This window comes from Poromitra crassiceps (genome assembly GCF_964638095.1).
Source record: "Poromitra crassiceps genome assembly, chromosome: 12".
Classification (NCBI taxonomy): Eukaryota; Metazoa; Chordata; class Actinopteri; order Beryciformes; family Melamphaidae; genus Poromitra; species Poromitra crassiceps.
The window spans coordinates 40891464-40911463 of NC_139632.1; the positions used below are offsets into that span (position 1 = coordinate 40891464).

At 45.9% G+C, this 20000-nt stretch overlaps 1 protein-coding gene across 1 annotated transcript in view; it reads left to right on the forward strand.

The window, feature by feature from the left end:
* Positions 1-4986: 4986 nt before the first annotated feature.
* The window catches only part of kank4 (KN motif and ankyrin repeat domains 4), a gene marked incomplete at its 5' end in the record, with an annotated part of 33086 nt that continues 18072 nt past the window's right edge, over positions 4987-20000 (forward strand). Inside the window, 2 exons of the mRNA XM_083647396.1 lie at positions 4987-5005; positions 9725-13996. Of these exons, the coding sequence (XP_083503522.1) occupies positions 4987-5005; positions 9725-13996 (4291 nt within the window). The remainder of the gene's footprint in view (positions 5006-9724; positions 13997-20000) is intronic.

Genomic DNA, 20000 nt, shown 5'->3' on the forward strand with positions numbered 1-20000 from the left:
TATCTCAGGGGTTCCTAACTTTAGGGTCACGACCCTAAGTGGGGTCGCCTGCAATTCAAATAGGGTCGCCTGAAATTTATGGGGGGAGGGCGGGGGGGGGGTTACACCAGACACAATTTAATACTACTGAAGATGATTATTGATTAGGGTCGATTTGTGATTTATTTAATTTAGTTTTTTAGTTCTGAGTTTAAAGTCATAATCTCTAAGATTTCATCTTTGTTCTCTTGGGTGACACCTATGGCGATGAGTGGTAATTGCAGGTGACATCCAAACAGTGTTGCATTATGTGACATTACTAATGTCACATAATGTCACTATATATACTGCAAAGGCTTCCATCAATGGACCATAGCCTCAATCAACATTGTGAGTGACTCTTAATTTATTTTTATTTTTTTAGATGAAAATCTTTGAGATTATAACTTTAAATCAGGATTCTGAGAATAAAGTCAGAAGTCTGAGATTAAAGTCCGAATTCTGAGTTACTGGCAGAATTTTGACAAAAAAGTCAGATTTTTTAGATTAAATTCAGAATTCTCAGATTAAAGTCAGAATTCTGCAGGGGAAAAGAAGAAGCATACTATGTGACATCACTGACGATGTCACTGATGACATCATCGATGGTGTACCGGAATTTGAATGTCGCGGGGGTCCCTAGATTTTTGCGACGTCAAAGTAGGGTCACGAGCCAAAAAAGGTTGGGAACCCCTGGTCTATCTGATGCTCCTCTCTCACTCCTCACACTCCTCACCTTGTCTCTCCTGATGTCTCCCTCCTATCTGTATGTCTCTCTCCTCCTCCCCCTTCCCGTCTCTCTCCTCCTCTCCAGTACATTCCTCCCTGTTTGCTAAGGATCTCATTAAGGAGGCTTTTGTTGCCGGCCCACTGCGTGTTGCCAGTGGGATCTGCCTGCACTTCACTCCATAATTACAAGCAGCATTCTTACGCTCGCAAATCGGCTAATTAAGCCTTAAGGACAGCGAGCCGATTGTCGTGACGTTCAACGTCAGTCTGGGATGCCCCTGCTCTCCACACTCCTGAGACAGGCGGAAGTAGTGGATTGACGAGCGGTTGCCATGGTAGCAATCACATGGTGTCAGAGCCTGAGCTTTGGCTGTCAGTCAGTTGCTCTGTGTGTGTGTGTGTGTGTGTGTGTGTGTGTCTGTGTGTGTGTGTGTGTGTGTGTGTGTGTGTGTGTGTGTGTGTGTGTGTGTGTCTGTGTTCATCTGTAACTGAGACAAATATAGAAAGCCTCTGAATGTGTAGGTAGGTGGGAGGGTTTCTCCAGGTCACCAGTTCTTTTCATTGTTAAGGCTCAATTGATGAGCATGGGACATGGGCCAAACAGAGCTTGTCACAGTTGGCTGCTTGGATCCCTGGGCGGATTGGCTGTCATGTTGATTGATTACCTTGCCAGCCTATCGTAATGCTTGCCTTGCAATATGTCCCCGCTGCACAGCCCCAGCTTTACACAGTTTGCCGCGACTCAATGCTCACACTGCAGACTGTGTCAGACTCAATCCTGTGCGGCACAACAAGCACACACACACAATCTAATATGAATAATATGCTCACATGGATGTGTTAATGCAGTGTTAGCATCTGTAATCAACCAATTCTAGCTCTCTCAAGTTTAGATGGCTTTTTGCTATATTTGGCGACAAAGGTCAGTGGGAGATTTGAATCTTGAAAATGTTCTGAATCTGAACTGGTCAACTCAAAATGCCAGCTGACTTAGTCAGTAGTGTGAGACTTCAGGGAGACAGGGGGGCTATAGGCTACTTGTGGAGTATCACGCAGACCACATGTAGCCTGGTGCAGTGTGAAGGGGTGATCCTGTTCTTTCTGTAGGCATCAAAGCAGCCATTTGAAATATGAAAACTGCCTCTTCAGCATTTTTGTATTCCCTCAAGGCCATAACAGTTGTGTGCGTGCGTGCATGCGTGCGTGTGTGTGCGTGTGTGCGTGTGTGCGTGTGTGTGTGTGTGTGTGCAAAAACAGCTCCACCACAGCTCGGCGATGGCATCAACATACTGTAGATAGGGTATAATCGAGTGGGCACACTGGTAACTGCTGCTGCTCCCACCATTTATTTGATCAGCACAAAGTGATGCGACGTTTGGGGGGCAAAGCCCTTCCTCAGTACAGAGACACACCTTCAAATACTTGACAGCAACATACTATGGGAAATGAAATGATCAATTATAGGGAGTACTCTAATCTCTCTGACAGACCTCTGACAGGTAAATGTACACCTCTGACAGGTAAAGTTACACCTCTGACAGGCCTCTGACAGGTAAAGTTACACCTCTGACAGGTAAATTTACACCTCTGACAGGTAAATGTACACCTCTGACAGGTAAATTTACACCTCTGACAGGTAAATGTACACCTCTGACAGGTAAATTTACACCTCTGACAGGCCTCTGACAGGTAAATGTACACCTCTGACAGGCCTCTGACAGGTAAATTTACACCTCTGACAGGTAAATGTAGACCTCTGACAGGTAAATGTACACCTCTGACAGGTAAATTTACACCTCTGACAGGCCTCTGACAGGTAAATTTACACCTCTGACAGGCCTCTGACAGGTAAATTTACACCTCTGACAGGTAAATGTAGACCTCTGACAGGTAAATGTACACCTCTGACAGGTAAATTTACACCTCTGACAGGCCTCTGACAGGTAAATGTACACCTCTGACAGGTAAATTTACACCTCTGACAGGTAAATTTACACCTCTGACAGGCCTCTGACAGGTAAATTTACACCTCTGACAGGTAAATTTACACCTCTGACAGGTAAATGTACACCTCTGACAGGTAAATTTACACCTCTGACAGGCCTCTGACAGGTAAATGTACACCTCTGACAGGTAAATTTACACCTCTGACAGGCCTCTGACAGGTAAATTTACACCTCTGACAGGTAAATTTACACCCCTGACAGGTACATTTACACCTCTGACAGGTAAATTTACACCTCTGACAGGTAAATTTACACCTCTGACAGGCCTCTGACAGGTAAATTTACACCTCTGACAGGTACATTTACACCTCTGACAGGTAAATTTACACCTCTGACAGGTAAATTTACACCTCTGACAGGCCTCTGACAGGTACATTTACACCTCTGACAGGTACATTTACACCTCTGACAGGCCTCTGACAGGTAAATTTACACCTCTGACAGGCCTCTGACAGGTAAATTTACACCTCTGACAGGTAAATTTACACCTCTGACAGGTAAATTTACACAGGTAAATTTACACCTCTGACAGGTACATTTACACCTCTGACAGGTAAATTTACACCTCTGACAGGCCTCTGACAGGTAAATTTACACCTCTGACAGGTAAATTTACACCTCTGACAGGTAAATTTACACAGGTAAATTTACACCTCTGACAGGTACATTTACACCTCTGACAGGTAAATTTACACCTCTGACAGGCCTCTGACAGGTAAATTTACACCTAAATTTACAGCTCTGAAATTGACACAAATGTTGAAGTTTGTGCTCCAGCGTTGATGAAAGCGGAGCTTCAGGCGCTCACACACTGTGCCCTCCTACACAGCAGATCTTTCCTCCACCGGTATACATTTGCATGTAAATTGTCTGCATAATGTGTGCCTATTTGCTAAATAGCTTTCCAGTTGATATTTGGCTGTACGGGCTTAAGTATTCATTTGATATGGATTTGAACTGTGCAGCTGACTCCAGGCTGTGGGAAATTGCCTGGCTTTATTATTAGCATTGGATATTTTATTAGGAAGCTTTGCATAGTAAGCCGTTAAAAGTGTCGCCTCCCCTCATTCAATTGTTTTCCATCTCACTTAGCTCAACTCTCCCAACGCCCTCCTCGTAAAACAAAATGGCCGAACGCCTCCGATTTCTTGGCGTCTCCGACTGGAACAAATGATGCAAAATTGCACCAAATGGAACGTTTTCGCCACACAGTAGAATGGAAGCGTAAGTCTGTCTGTCTGTCCAGTGTTGTGGTGACTTTAAATGGCCTCTAGGGGTCTGGCCCGGTCTGGCTCAGCAAGACTATAAAGGAAAATGGAGTTAACGGACATGACTGCGCTGCCTTTCACTACATACCATGCTATCAGTTATATTGCTGTGCTTGGTACAGTTTACTATGAAAAGCAATCTTGGTTCCAGTGGAGTCAGTGGGTGGTATTAAAAGGAATCAATTGCGCTATACACTTTTCTTCTGGGCATTTCATTCAATCGAGTGTGATTATTATTTCAATAGAAATGCCTACAGCAGCCCCCCCTTCAGTACAACAGCATCCTCAGTCACTGCTGCATAGCACTGTTGAAACAATGTTGAGACAGCTATTTGCGACATAATCTCTGCAAAACAGTGGTGCTGTGTTTTGTTTGCTCATTAAAATATTATATTGCATGCACACTAGACTACATCACGGTGGGTTTCCTTACAAAGCTGTTGCAAATTGCCAAGATTACTTTTGATTAAAGTCAGCATTTTTGCCAGCGTTCCCCCCCCCCCCCCCCCCCCCCCCCCCTCCTGGCAGTCAGGCCTGGGCTCTGGCACGGTCTTACACAACTATATCTTATCTCAGAGCGGCAAATATTAGTTCTACTTGTATGGAAAAGGCTGAGTCATGTTACAGCTGTTGATCCTAGTACTATTTCAGTTGCCCCGACAGAATCAATAGGAATATTCAGCCACACTTGAGGAACAAGTGATTTTATACAAAGGAAACTTAAAAAAAAAAAAAATCTGTTGAAACTAACCAACACATTTTCTGTATGTTACTCCTCGTAAGGACCTTGGGGTAGAGCTGAGAAGCTGACTCAAGACTTGTTTTCCTCGCTGAGATCAGCCCAGGTGGTGATACAGTAATGGCTGTTATTTCACTTTCTCACACAACTCTCTCATTTTGTCTCTTATCTTAGGCTGCCAGCTCCAACTGTACCAAACAGTCCATGACCCTGAACCCCGCCTCCAATGATGGACAAGAAAAGTGGTGAGGATCTTTTGAGACTGAATTTACACAAGCACATAAGATCTCACCTTGAACTGTTCCTGGCACAGATCTGATCTTCCCGTGGTTTTTATGAAAAGAGACAGTGTAATCTGATTTCTGCCCTGCTCGTACAGCTGTTATCAAAGCGATGCCATGAGGGGGATGCCATCTCTTTGAACGTGTGCCCTGCAGAAGGTCGAGCTCCTGTTGGGATCACGTGGGGGAACAGACAAACTCCAGAAAACTCTTCAAACATGTTTCATTGTATTTTTTTTTACTTTTGTTTGAAGTACTGTATGTCCATTGTTAGGGTTATGGTCAGGCAAGAACAATTTGGTTAGGGTTTTCTTATTTAACCATGACCAAACCCTAACCTTAACCAAACTGATTTACTTGCCTCACCATAATAACCAACCTGTGGACATAATTAAACATTTTCATTTTGTTAAAAATTATTATCTGGCTTCCCTGGGAATCGAACCCTGCTCCTCAGAATGGAAGGCAAATGCCTAACCCATCAAGCCACAAGACCTTTTTTCTTATTTAACCATGACCATCTCCTAACCCTAACCGTAAACAAATAGTTGTACTTGTCTAACCCTAACCGTAAACAAATAGTTTTACTTGTCTAACCCTAACCGTAAACAAATAGTTGTACTTGTCTAACCCTAACCGTAAACAAATAGTTGTACTTGTCTAACCCTAACCGTAAACAAATAGTTGTACTTGTCTAACCCTAACCGTAAACAAATAGTTTTACTTGTCTAACCCTAACCGTAAACAAATAGTTGTACTTGTCTAACCCTAACCGTAAACAAATAGTTGTACTTGTCTAACCCTACCAGTAAACAAATAGTTGTACTTGTCTAACCCTAACCGTAAACAAATAGTTGTACTTGTCTAACCCTACCAGTAAACAAATAGTTGTACTTGTCTAACCCTAACCGTAAACAAATAGTTGTACTTGTCTAACCCTACCAGTAAACAAATAGTTGTACTTGTCTAACCCTAACCGTAAACAAATAGTTGTACTTGTCTAACCCTAACCGTAAACAAATAGTTGTACTTGTCTAACCCTAACCGTAAACAAATAGTTGTACTTGTCTAACCCTAACCGTAAACAAATAGTTGTACTTGTCTAACCCTACCAGTAAACAAATAGTTGTACTTGTCTAACCCTAACCGTAAACAAATAGTTGTACTTGTCTAACCCTAACCGTAAACAAATAGTTGTACTTGTCTAACCCTACCAGTAAACAAATAGCTGTACTTGTCTAACCCTACCAGTAAACAAATAGTTGTACTTGTCTAACCCTAACCGTAAACAAATAGTTGTACTTGTCTAACCCTAACCGTAAACAAATAGTTGTACTTGTCTAACCCTACCAGTAAACAAATAGTTGTACTTGTCTAACCCTAACCGTAAACAAATAGTTGTACTTGTCTAACCCTAACCGTAAACAAATAGTTGTACTTGTCTAACCCTACCAGTAAACAAATAGTTGTACTTGTCTAACCCTACCAGTAAACAAATAGTTGTACTTGTCTAACCCTAACCGTAAACAAATAGTTGTACTTGTCTAACCCTAACCGTAAACAAATAGTTGTACTTGTCTAACCCTAACCGTAAACAAATAGTTGTACTTGTCTAACCCTAACCGTAAACAAATAGTTGTACTTGTCTAACCCTAACCGTAAACAAATAGTTGTACTTGTCTAACCCTAACCGTAAACAAATAGTTGTACTTGTCTAACCCTAACCGTAAACAAATAGTTGTACTTGTCTAACCCTAACCGTAAACAAATAGTTGTACTTGTCTAACCCTAACCGTAAACAAATAGTTGTACTTGTCTAACCCTAACCGTAAAACAAATAGTTGTACTTGTCTAACCCTAACCGTAAACAAATAGTTGTACTTGTCTAACCCTAACCGTAAACAAATAGTTGTACTTGCCTAACCCTAACCGTAAACAAATAGTTGTACTTGCCTAACCCTACCAGTAAACAAATAGTTGTACTTGTCTAACCCTAACCATAAACAAATAGTTGTACTTGTCTAACCCTAACCGTAAACAAATAGTTGTACTTGTCTAACCCTAACCGTAAACAAATAGTTGTACTTGCCTAACCCTACCAGTAAACAAATAGTTGTACTTGTCTAACCCTAACCGTAAACAAATAGTTGTACTTGTCTAACCCTAACCGTAAACAAATAGTTGTACTTGTCTAACCCTAACCGTAAACAAATAGTTGTACTTGCCTAACCCTACAAGTAAACAAATAGTTGTACTTGTCTAACCCTAACCGTAAACAAATAGTTGTACTTGTCTAACCCTAACCGTAAACAAATAGTTGTACTTGCCTAACCCTACCAGTAAACAAATAGTTGTACTTGTCTAACCCTAACCGTAAACAAATAGTTGTACTTGTCTAACCCTAACCGTAAACAAATAGTTGTACTTGCCTAACCCTACCAGTAAACAAATAGTTGTACTTGTCTAACCCTAACCGTAAACAAATAGTTGTACTTGTCTAACCCTAACCGTAAACAAATAGTTGTACTTGTCTAACCCTACCAGTAAACAAATAGTTGTACTTGTCTAACCCTAACCGTAAACAAATAGTTGTACTTGTCTAACCCTAACCGTAAACAAATAGTTGTACTTGTCTAACCCTAACCGTAAACAAATAGTTGTACTTGCCTAACCCTAACCGTAAACAAATAGTTGTACTTGCCTAACCCTACCAGTAAACAAATAGTTGTACTTGTCTAACCCTAACCGTAAACAAATAGTTGTACTTGCCTAACCCTAACCGTAAACAAATAGTTGTACTTGCCTAACCCTAACCGTAAACAAATAGTTGTACTTGCCTAACCCTACCAGTAAACAAATAGTTGTACTTGTCTAACCCTAACCGTAAACAAATAGTTGTACTTGCCTAACCCTAACCGTAAACAAATAGTTGTACTTGCCTAACCCTACCAGTAAACAAATAGTTGTACTTGTCTAACCCTAACCGTAAACAAATAGTTGTACTTGTCTAACCCTACCAGTAAACAAATAGTTGTACTTGCCTAACCCTAACTGTAACAACCAACAAAAATAAAAATGCAATGAAATATGTTTGAAGAGTTTTATGGCATTTGTCTGTTCCCCCGTGATCCCGACGGGACCTCAGCGTTCTTCGGACCGCAAGGGATTCTGGGTATGCACTGCAGGCCACGTTCATAGCAGAGCAATTTAGAGAGTGCGTGGCGTCAGCGGAGGACCAAAATGCGTGACTCATTAGCCAGGAAGGGGTCTCACGCTACTTTTGCATGCTAAAATAAAGCTGATTATGTACAATTTGATAAAAAACAAAACAAAAAAACTTTCAAAGTACAACACAAACTGTCCATTTTGCTGCAACTCGACAGTGCTGCTTAATCCAGGACTTTACTTCCTGGAACTCTTGAGAGTAAAAAACTGGTCCATTGGAGTGAATGGAGATGTCGCTACTCTTCTATATACACGGCTCCGGTTCGTAGGGATAGTCGCTCCCGTGCCATGAAGGGTTAAATATGAGACTTCCTGGTCCTGTGTGAGGCCAAATGTAGGTAAAGTTCCTCCTGGTGATCACCGCCCCCCCCCGTCTCATAATGTATTCATAAATTGACACAGCATGAACAGCGTTTTGCATACTGATGAGTTTGTTTTGGCGCGCGCAATCACTGCATGATAATTACATCCCAGTAAGTGATATGGTTTTACATCATGAAGCAGCTTGTGTACAGCACAGCCCAGCCTGTCTGAGTGATATGGTTTTACATCAGGAAGCAGCTTTGTACAGCACAGCCCAGCCGGTCTGTGCAAGGCGGTGACTGTGAACAAGAATGCTGATAAAAAATATCCTGTGATCCGGTTCATGTTCATTTGTAAAGTTGTGTCGTCTGAGGTAATAGAAATGTGAGTTGTTTTGACAGAGTGGTTGAAAGTTATGATTATTGATCTGATCTGATTATTGCAATTTGTATATCTAAAGGATTTATTCTTATTTTTATTACTACTACTACTACCAGTACTACTGTAGTACTATCCTATAATATGAATGCAAAGTCTGTGTGTGTGTGAGTGAGTGAGTGAGTGAGTGAGTGAGTGAGTGAGTAAATTGTGTTGGGCCACAGCTATGCCATTTTACGTGCGATCGCGCTGAATCGTTCAGGAAGTGTAAACAGCACCCTTGTGGGTGACCTAAGCTGGATTTTTGAATTAGGTAATTAAATAAATGGGCAAAAACACCTACCGTAATTAGTGGCCAAAATGAGTCAACACAGGTTCAGCACCAGAGCTCAGGTTCAGCTGGAGAGCTCCTTTCATTAGCTACTGATGGAGCTCACCTGAGTGGAGGAGCACAGCTGAGCGGAGTTGGAATCAGCCACGGAAGTGGACTATGAAAACCCTCTGGGGAGAGAGAGGAGAGGCTGAATGCCAACTCCAGTGCTTTGGCATTCAGTGACCAGTCATTGTGTGCTCCAACGGGTATCAGAATCAGAACTATAATGAGAATGCAAAGTCTCAATAACAATAGCTGCACAGCCCAATACACTGCACAGGTATTCCGTAGTTATCATTATTAGTAGTAGTATGGAGAGGAGGAGAAATGGTGGAATTAGTTGTAGTTGTGTTTTTGATTCATTGATTGATTGATTGATTGATTATGATTTTCATTTCTTACAGCCAATGGCTTTCCGTCCAAGGCCGGTGAGGGAGGAGTTCAGAGGAAGCAGCTGCCCTACTCAGTGGAGACCCCATACGGCTTCCACCTGGACCTGGACTTCCTCAAATATGTTGATGATATCGAGAAAGGCAACACGATCAAGAGGGTGCACATCCAGCGCAGGGTCAAGGGCCCCCCTAAATTCAGTACTCTGCCCAGGAATTTCAGCCTCCCTGGACATGGGGCCAGGCCTGCCCCTAAGGAAAGCACTTGGTCTGGGACTTCCACCCTGGGGCCCAAGCCCAAATCACGGGTGACGGAGGTCCAACAGATATTTGACTTTAGACCCAGCGATGGGGGAATGTCCAGCAGGGGGACAACCAGCCAGGGGGGCGGCTATGTCTCAGCCAAGCCCAGAGAAGAAGCTGGTGCCGGGGCTCACAGACTGGAAGAGAAGTCCTTGGTGATTCAGGGTCGGCCAAACCTGCTCCGAGCCTCTAGCATGCCCATCACCCTACAGCACCGAAAAGGTTCTGACAGTTCTAGCAGTCCGGACCGGGTGGTGGCAACGCCAGAGAACGGCTCATCAGAGAACGTGTTCCGTGCTTCACCGGACATCACAGAGAGACGATGTGTCCCCCAGGACAGGACAGGACTTCACCAGCAGATCACAGTGGCACTGAAGCGGGTGAGAGAGCTGGAGGAGCAGGTCAAAACCATCCCAGAACTCAAGGCTCAGATCTGCTCGCTGAGAGAGGAAAGGGAGCAGCTAATATTTAAGCTACAAGCCCAGGCCAAAGCCCAGGCCAAAGCCCAAGCCAAAGCCCAAGCCCAAGCCCAGGCCCAGGCCCAGGCCCAGGCCCAGGCCTCTACTTCATCCTCTATCCCTGCCCCAAGTTCTGACACTGGGACACACACTCAGCCACAAGGAGACAGACCTCCAGGAGGGTTGAACGCAGCTCTGATAACTCAACCCAAGGGAGGTTTAGAAGCTTCAGGCGATGTGCCAGTGGAGCAGGCAACAGGGAAGGAGAAACAAGGCGTAACAGAAATAAGCAGTGTGTCACAGATGGAGAGCGAGATGCATCATGACTCTTTAAAGAGTTCCTTAGCATATGGAGAAGTGGGTGGGCTCTCAGAGCAGGAACGGGAGAGACAAACAAAGCCGTCAGAAAGGTCAGACCAAGAAAAGGTGAGAGAGAATCTAGTAGAGCATGCAGTAGAGCATGCGGTAGAGCGTGCAGTAGAGCATGCAGTAGAGGAAGTAACATCACGTAAAGTGGCTATGGAACACGTTGAGGTAATAAGCAGTATTCAAGCTGCCACTGCAGTGGGAGATGGAAAACATCAGTACAGTAGTGATGAGGACCTAGGTGGTGTCGAGCAACTGCAGGACAAGCTATCAATACTGGAAGCAAAACTAACCCAGGCGAGCCAACAGCTGGACAGAACCAACAGCCTTTTGAAAGAACAAGTGCAAGACAACAAGCTGAAAGAGGAGAGGATACTGCAACTGAGCGAGGGAACGATAGTGGAGGTTTGTACCACAGAGAGAGAGAGCAGGCCACGGAGGGAGAGCATGGACAGGGGAACGGAGACGGAGAAAGTCCAGGAGACGGGGACAGAGTTGCCCGGTACTGTAGATCAGGGGACAGACACAGAGCAAATCTGTATTGAGGTGTGTGTACCCAGAGCAAGGGCTGGAAGTGTAGATGAAGAGACCGCAGAGGAGAGTGTTGACACGCATGACCAGGTGACCGAGGATGTGGCCGCTATAGGCCCAGTAAGACCGAGAGCCAATAGCATAGATCGGGGCACAGAAACCGAGAGGGTTAACACTCAGGATCAGATGACCGAGACACCAGTGCCAGGTAGGGTTCACCAAGTCACAGAGACAGAAGGAGAGATAGTGACGGAGCATCCAATGAGGCCGAGGGCCAGCAGTGTAGACCAGGGGACAGAGACAGAGAGGGTGGACACTGTGGACAGGGTGACGGAGACAGAGGCGGCACAGAGGACAGACCAGCAGACTGAGACAGAGTTGGACAGCAGCAGGCAGGACAACAATCCAGTAAGAAATGTAGCAGCAGAGAGTCAAGTCAGAGAAAGTGGAAGCAGCCAAAGAGCAGAGGACATAGGTATTGTGGTCAGTGAAAGAGTGGACGATAAGACTGTCGATGAAAGAATTGAAGGCCATAGTGCGGACGGTGAAAGTGCGATCACAAAAGATGTGGTCACAGAGAGTTCCGTTGCAATTGTAGAAAGTGTCGTCAAAAAAAGTTTAGTTCCAGACAGCGCCGTGCCCCAAGAGGATGCGGACGCCAATTTGCTAATTGTTGTGACGGGAGAAAGCAGAGAGGCAGAATGTAAGATGAAAGAGAGCACTGCACGGAGTGATGGAGAAACACAAGACGTTCTGCCCCCAAAGAGGGTAGTGACAGAAGCTGCTGAAACAAAGAGTGTAGTGACGGAAGATGCTGAAACAAAGAGGGTAGTGACAGAAGATGCTGAAACAAAGAGTGTAGTGACAGAAGATGCTGAAACAAAGAGTGTAGTGACAGAAGATGCTGAAACAAAGAGTGTAGTGACGGAAGATACTGAAACAAAGAGGGTAGTGACAGAAGCTGCTGAAACAAAGAGTGTAGTGACGGAAGATGCTGAAACAAAGAGTGTAGTGATGGAAGATGCTGAAACAAAGAGTGTAGTGACAGAAGATGCTGAAACAAAGAGTATGGTGACAGAAGCTGCTGAAACAAAGAGTATAGTGACAGAAGATGCTGAAACAAAGAGTGTAGTGACAGAAGATGCTGAAACAAAGAGTGTAGTGACGGAAGATGCTGAAACAAAGAGTGTAGTGACGGAAGATGCTGAAACAAAGAGGGTAGTGACGGAAGCTGCTGAAACAAAGAGTGTAGTGACGGAAGATGCTAAAGCAGAGCAAGTTGCATTGGAAACTGTAGAAAAGCAACAAACGGAAATAGACAGTAAGACTGTGAGCATTGTGACCAAAGAGACCGTGGTCACTGACGGTGTTGTAGTAGTAGCAGAGGATTCAGCTGTGAAGACAGTGGCTCCAGTGAGACCGCAGAGAGGCCGGAAGCCCACCACACCTGAGCAGTCCCAACCTTCCCTGCCTCAGCTTCAGGCTCCGCCCACGCGTCCTCGTAGGGGATCCAGCGAAACCCAACCCAAGCAGTCCCAGCCCCAGACAAAAGCCCAGCCTCAGGCAAAGGCCCCATCGCAGCCCCAGGCTCAAGACCCACCCCAGGACGCTAGTGGGCGGTCCAGTGAGACTGAGGCCCAAGTCCAGCTGTCTGAACCACAGACATCACCTCAAGTCGAGACTCTGTGTCAGGCTGAGGAGGACCCTGCCCCATCCCAGACGCCTCCTGGGGTATCTAGCGAGGGCCACTCACAACCACAGCCTCAGGTTCTGACTCAAGCCGAGCCTCAGGCGCCGTCTCCAGGCCCCAGTGAAACCCAAACCCAGTCCCAAACAATTCAAACCCAGTCCCAGACCCCTGCCACTCGCCGGGACTCCAAAGAGCTCAAAACTCCACGCAGGGGATCCGGTGAGTCGCAGCCCCCTCGTCGTGGATCGGGTGAAGTCCAGGCCCGCTCTGCCCGTCGGGGGTCAAGTGAGGCCCAGCCTCAGTCTCAGGGCCCTCGTAGAGGTTCCAGTGAGGCTCAACCCCCCCGTCGAGGCTCTAGTGAGGCACAACCTCTTGGAAGAGACTCCGGTGGTTCAGGGGAGGCACTGGCCTCGCGTCGGGACCCGGGCGAGGGCCAACCTCCTCGCAGAGGCTCCAGTGAGTCGCCGACCTCGCCCGCGGCTCTGGGTCAAGTCGTAACCCGGCTAACAGGGCTCCTGGGAGAGCAGTGGGCACAGCTGGGGAGCAGCTCTGGAGCTCAGCAGACAGCCAGCCAGCAGGAGGGTCCCAGCACACAGAAGCAGACGGCAGGGAAAAAAGCAGTGGCTGGGAGAGGAGCATCAGCCAAGCCTGTGGGGAAAGCAGCCCCAGCCTCTGCAGCCTCCGGAGCAGCAGCAGCAGCAGCAGCAGGGAAGCCAGCAGCGAAACCAGCAGCGAAACCAGCAGCGAAACCAGCAGCGAAACCAGCAGGAAAACCAGCAGCGAAACCAGCGGGGAAACCAGCGGGGAAACCAGCGGGGAAAGCCGGCCCTTCCAAGATGAGCTCTATTCAGAGTCAGCTGGTCAGCTCTCTCAGTGTCCTCTCTGCCTTCTACTCCCCAGCCCAGAAGGCTGCAGCAGCCAGCAAACAGCAGGAACAAGGTAGGCCTGTGGTTCATTCCATACGCTGGTACTTCTGTCTGTCTGTCTGTCTGTCTGATACCTGCTAACAATTGGACTTTATGAGTACTAGTGCAGTGCCCGTTCCCCCATGCACCACCCCATGGGCGCTCCCCCCAGCACACACACTGCACTCTGTCAGGTCCCCCTAAGCGCAAGTTTGAAGTTGATCCAACAAACGGTTCTCGAGATATGCGAAGAAAATACATACAAACAGTCCTGGAATATGTCCAAATTGCATGAAATGCGGCACTGCACACCATCGGGGTCCGAGCAGCGCACTCCCCAAGTTTGGTCGATCGGACGAACGGTTCTCAAGATAAACCACTTTTTGTGTTGCCAGTAGGTGGCACTGTGCCGAATTACACGAAATCCGGCACTGCACTGTGTCGAGTTCCCATCAGCACACTCCCCAAAGTTGAAGTCGATCGGACGAACGGTTCTCAAGATAAACCACTTTTTTGTGTTGCCAGTAGGTGGCGCTGTGCCGAATTGCACAACATTCTGCACTGTTCTATGTCAGGTTCCCAGCAGCACACTCTCCAAGTTTGAAGTCAATCAGATGAACGGTTCTTGAGATAAACAGCATTTTTTATGTTGCCAGTAGGTGGCGCTATGCCGAATTGCACGAAAACAGGGCACTGCACTGCACAATAGGGCACACTCCCAACCCTACTTACACAGGATGGGGGTTCCCGGAAGTGGCGTGACCCTAGAGCAGTGATACTCAACTTGCAGCCAGGGGGCCAGATGCCGCCCGCGACAGGGTGCAGAGTGGCCCCCCGACCATTTCCTAATCATTTCATTTCATTGTGAATTAGAATCTAATTCACAATAATAACTAATGTGAAATAAAGTTTGGCTGAGCTCCAGTTAAATTGTCAAATACCGCCGTCTGCTCGCTACCCAGGCACTTATGTATGTACTTAACTTAACCTAACTAACTATCCGGTGTGCACAACATTGTCAGACTAAACTCCGGCTGACACCCCAAAAAACTACAATCCGCTACAGAAAAATGTATATTGTTTGTTTATTAGCTGGCCCCTGGCCTCCTATCATTACACAAAAGTGGCCCCCGGGCAAAGCAAGTTGAGTATCCCTGACCTAGAGGATATTATTTCTGAATGCGTGACTCATTATAGCCTACCATTATAGCCACATAAAAAACTGAGCTCTACTGATTATTTCCCCTTGATTTTATTCATGACAGACTTGTAAATGCATATTTGGACAGGCACATACATAGGAGGAGATTTCTTCACCCTCTGCTCTTAGGGGCCCTTTACACGAGGACAGTTTCTGAAAGAAACGACACAATAGCGTTTCCTTCACACCTTTTCCTTCACACCTTCTCCCTGTTTACATGAGTGCTGTTGAATTTTTAAAACACCGTAATGTACATGCCAGGTCTCTAGGTGGCAGTATGATCACCTTATTCTTTGCCCATACAAGGACGCTGGGGCATGACGTAATTTCGTAATCGTCTTTCCGGTTTTTAAACACGGAAGTAGAGTCCGCCTTCCGCAGTCATTTAGACTTGCCAAAAAGCTTTTTTCAAGCTAAAAAAAAAACCAAACTGTTTTAAAGTTTTAATATTTGTCGGGTGAGAATGTAACATGTGACCAGTTTATCAGAATAACGCCTATTGGAAATCTTTAACGAGCAGTGAGGACCGGGAGCGCTGACTGTGATCTGTCAAACCCTACTGTCGTTAGGCTACTGGCAGTGAGAAAACACTGTCGACGTGCTTTTGTAACTAACGTTAAATGCCGACCGGGTACAGCCATCGGCTCCTCGCAGCAGTAACGTTATGAACATGTCACTGAAGTTGGCCGCAGTGTAGCTTAATTCTGAATGTTGCCAAACTTCATTCATACTGACGTTTTATTTGGTTGCCAACTCGCGCACGGTTATGGCGTAATCGCTTGTGTCGCGTGTGAAGGCACGTCAGAGTTTCTGAAATGTGCCGTTCCAAAGCGATTACATGGAGCGCTCAGCCCCGCTCAGCGGGAAGCATCTCACAAGTTTCACTCTGGAGGGTGGTTCCAAAATCTGTCGTTTCCTAAGCGCGAATTCGCCGTCGCCGTCTAAAAGGGAGGCATTAACGATAAAATAATTTCCCGTTTCCATAGGAAACCGTCCTCGTGTAAAGTGCCCCTTAATTGGAACCTGAGGAGAGATGCTGCCCCCCCTAAACACAGGGTCGTTCCTCTGTTTACTCGTGTAGGTGTGAACGGCCCTAATTAAAGCTGCGGCTTAGGGCTGAAGGAGCAGAACTGAAGGAGCAGAACTGAAGACAAATATTCAAATATCGAACGTGTTTTGCGTCCGAATCGCACGAAAACAGGGCACCGCCCTCCGTCGATCCGACCAACAGTTCTCGAGATACGCGAAGGACAGACAGAGAGACAGAGAGAGGGAGAGAGAGAGAGAGACAGACAGACACTCCCGCAATTATAGTATAGATAGATAGATAATAATCCCTCACAGAGGATAATGATATATCCCCTTAGTTGGTATTTTCCTCCCCTTGTCACTTCATTATACCGTGTCCCATCTTATTCGCTGCCAGCGGCCTCACATCACTGATTAATATGCAAACGTCCAGCACTGTGGACTTGAAGCTCCATCTTGCCATCCTCACTTCTCTCTCTACAGAGAAGAGCATTATGGCAGAGACAGTCTATGGCAGAGACAGTCTATGGCAGAGACAGTCTATGGCAGAGACAGTCTATGGCAGAGACAGTCTATGGCAGAGACAGTCTATGGCAGAGACAGCACAGCACAGACGAGGAGACTGGCAGAGATCAATGGTGTCTCCTCTATGGAGCTTTGCAGTAGTTCAGGCAGAGCGCTTATACCTGCACTCCAACACACACACACACGCACGCGCATGCAGTTTTTAATAGATTTCCCCCCCCCGCCTCCTGGATGAAATATAATCTCTTTTCATACTTTTCTACCCAGTCCAGTGGGGGGGAAACTGGGGGGGGGGACGACGCCTGGGGCTGGGAACGGATTTCCCCCCTTGAGAGGGAACGCTGAGAACAAGAGGGGGAACAGCTTTCCTCCTCAGATCCCCATAAAAAAAAATATTGCAATGCAGTAGAGAGCAGAGCAGTGGAGAGCAGTAGGGTTCTTCTCACAGTCAAATCTGGTCATTTCCATGACTGACCTAGTCCCTTACTGTATGTGATTTCTCCCTCATACTCTCCACTGCACCACCATAACATCTCTCCACTAATATTCTGCCCTTATTTTCAGTGGTCTGTTCTGTAAGTGAATTGTCTGCCTTGCTTTGGCTGTTCATCACTCTGTGTTGTCTGCTATATTGTCTTTGGTGATTCCCCTTAAAACCGCTCCGCTGTGGCATCTTCATCCAAGTCTGTGCCAACATCGCAGGGGCCAAGACCTCCTCCCACAAGCCCATATCTATTTAATTATTTCAGGCATTATGGAGCCTCTCTTCTTGGCAGCGCTCTGGGTTACTGTAGTTGAACACAGACACAGGCACAACGTTGACTTTAGTTTTTATAGTCGGCCTGCCTTGAATTACACTCAATTATCTGGTGGGATATGCCAGAGAGGTAAAGCATGACAGATAGTAGCGCTGGCCAGTGAAAAACAATAGCACCACCACCACTCAACTTGGATCCCAATTTCAGAGTTTGAAATACAGTTTGATGACTTGGCTCGAGCTCTATCGTGATATGAAGCTTCAGGCCGTCTGTCCTCCTGTCTGTCTGCTGTGTTTCATATCACAGAGTGGCTGTATTGACTTGGATAGGCCTGGAGGGAGGGAGGGAGGGGGGGGGACACACTGTAGTTATTGGCTGTCATGAGCAGAGGTGGAGCAACACGTGTTGCTGAGCACAGGCTAAATGACATGTTTGGATGGCCTCCAGGAGCACATCAAATATATATTTCTTCTTCCTCACACATTATGGAGACACGCACACACGCACGCGCACACCACACACACACACACACACACACACACACACACACACACACACACACACACACATACTGTACAGTACATAGTTGCATGGGCGCCCTCACAAACGCATCACAGCCTTATTTGTTCCTTCCCTCGATGTGGCCCAGGAGCCAAGTACACTCACTCTGCCATCACCGCTATTTATCTTCACAGTTCATTTTACGTTCAGTGGGGAATACAAGTGTGTGTGTGTGTGTGTGTGTGTGTGTGTGTGTGTGTGTGTGTGTGTGTGTGTGTGTGTGTGTGTGTGTGTATGCATGCGCGCGTGTGTGTGTGTGCATGCGCGTGTGTGTGCGCATGCGCACGCGTGCATCAGGGGCGTTTCTACGGGTGGGCCTGGGTAGGTTACAGGCCCACCCAATTTTTTTTTTTTTTTTTTTTGTTATTGGTTGTTTTCTAGAGGCAAACTTGCTGCTGCCTTGCTAGCTAATGGTTTTGTAGCTTAAAAACGCAGGGCACGTCATCTCCAGAGTCTAATGCATGACGACTTCATGACATGTAGGAATTTTGCACGCAAGATTTCGTCATGCAATTGCCCCAACAATTTTATCCAGGCCCACCCAATTTTATCCAGGCCCACCCATAATTGAATTTCTGCCTACGCCCCTGGCGTGCATGTATGCATGTGTGTGTGTGCGCGTGCACGTGTGTGTGTGTCCTAGATATATTATGCGTTCTTCTTTCATGTATTTACGATTGTCATGTATTATTCTCACTATTTCAGTGTGGTTTGCTGTCTGCATCTTTGATATCTGAGATTCCCAGTCTGGCTTCAATTACCTCGACTTACAACAGTGTTCCGATCCTGCACATAGTGTATTGGAAACAGAAACCACCTAGTGTTGTCATGTTGATGAACAGGACACTAAACTCTCCCCTCTGTATCGTGTCATTGCACTGCTACTCATCAAAGACTCCAATTGGGTTTGGAGACTTCCGGAGAAGCTGGGAACATCTCAGGGGTATTCTGCTTGACTAGACATGAGCAAGAGGACGTCTTAAAATGTCCTAAATCCCTCTCCCCACTGTTATCTCACGGAGTCAATCTAAAAGCACAATTCATCTTCGATGGAGGTCCCTGGGTCAACATCTTCTCAGCTGGTGGCCCAGAGAAACATGTAGCATGTCCTTGACATAAAACGTCCGAGAGCCCCCCGCACCAGGCCTGCTGTCAGACCCATACTGGGCTAGGAGCCAAGGGGAGGGAGCATAGAGAGGCAAAGCGACCGCCGCCTACTTCCTGCTTCAGCACTGTACCAGAGATTTTAATCCGCCATTTATTTTTCCATAGACATTTCGTAAAATGCTTATAAAAAGAGTTTAAACAGTGTTCAAACCAAACGCTACAGAAATATTTAGAAACAGGAGAGATCGCATAACATTTCACTCGGACCAAAACGTAAAAGAATTGCAAGTGAAATGTTCTTTCTATGGTCTCTCCCGATTCTAAATATAGCTGAACCGTTTGGTATGCCCCATACCTGAAGACCTCTAATTCACGCTAATGTAACAGAACAGAATCAAAAATGAAAATGCACACATAATAGACTGTGGAACAGCAGAGTGACGAAGAGTGCATCCACTTATAATAATAATATTATTATTAACACATTGACTGCCAGCCGTTTTTTTTTTGCTGTAGGTAGCTTTTGCCAAGCCGTTTTTTTGAGGATTCTGGCTCATTTTACAAGAGCCGAGGATTCTTTTCTGCTTGGAGTTTGTCAACACAAAGTTCACAAAAGTACTAATAGAATGTGTGCTTTCTCTGTCTAAAAGAGTTAGTTTGTAGAGTTAGTAGTTATGTAGATATTAGCCGTTGAGTACAGCATGGTTTTAGCGTCTGAGAGTGAAAGCTGAGATAATCGCAGTTTTGTGGAATTCAATCAAACAGGCAGAACAGTCACTTTAACCATTTATTTTTGGTATCAGTGAGAGATCAGACATCCAAACAATATAGTTCCGAACGCCCTCTCCTTCAACTCC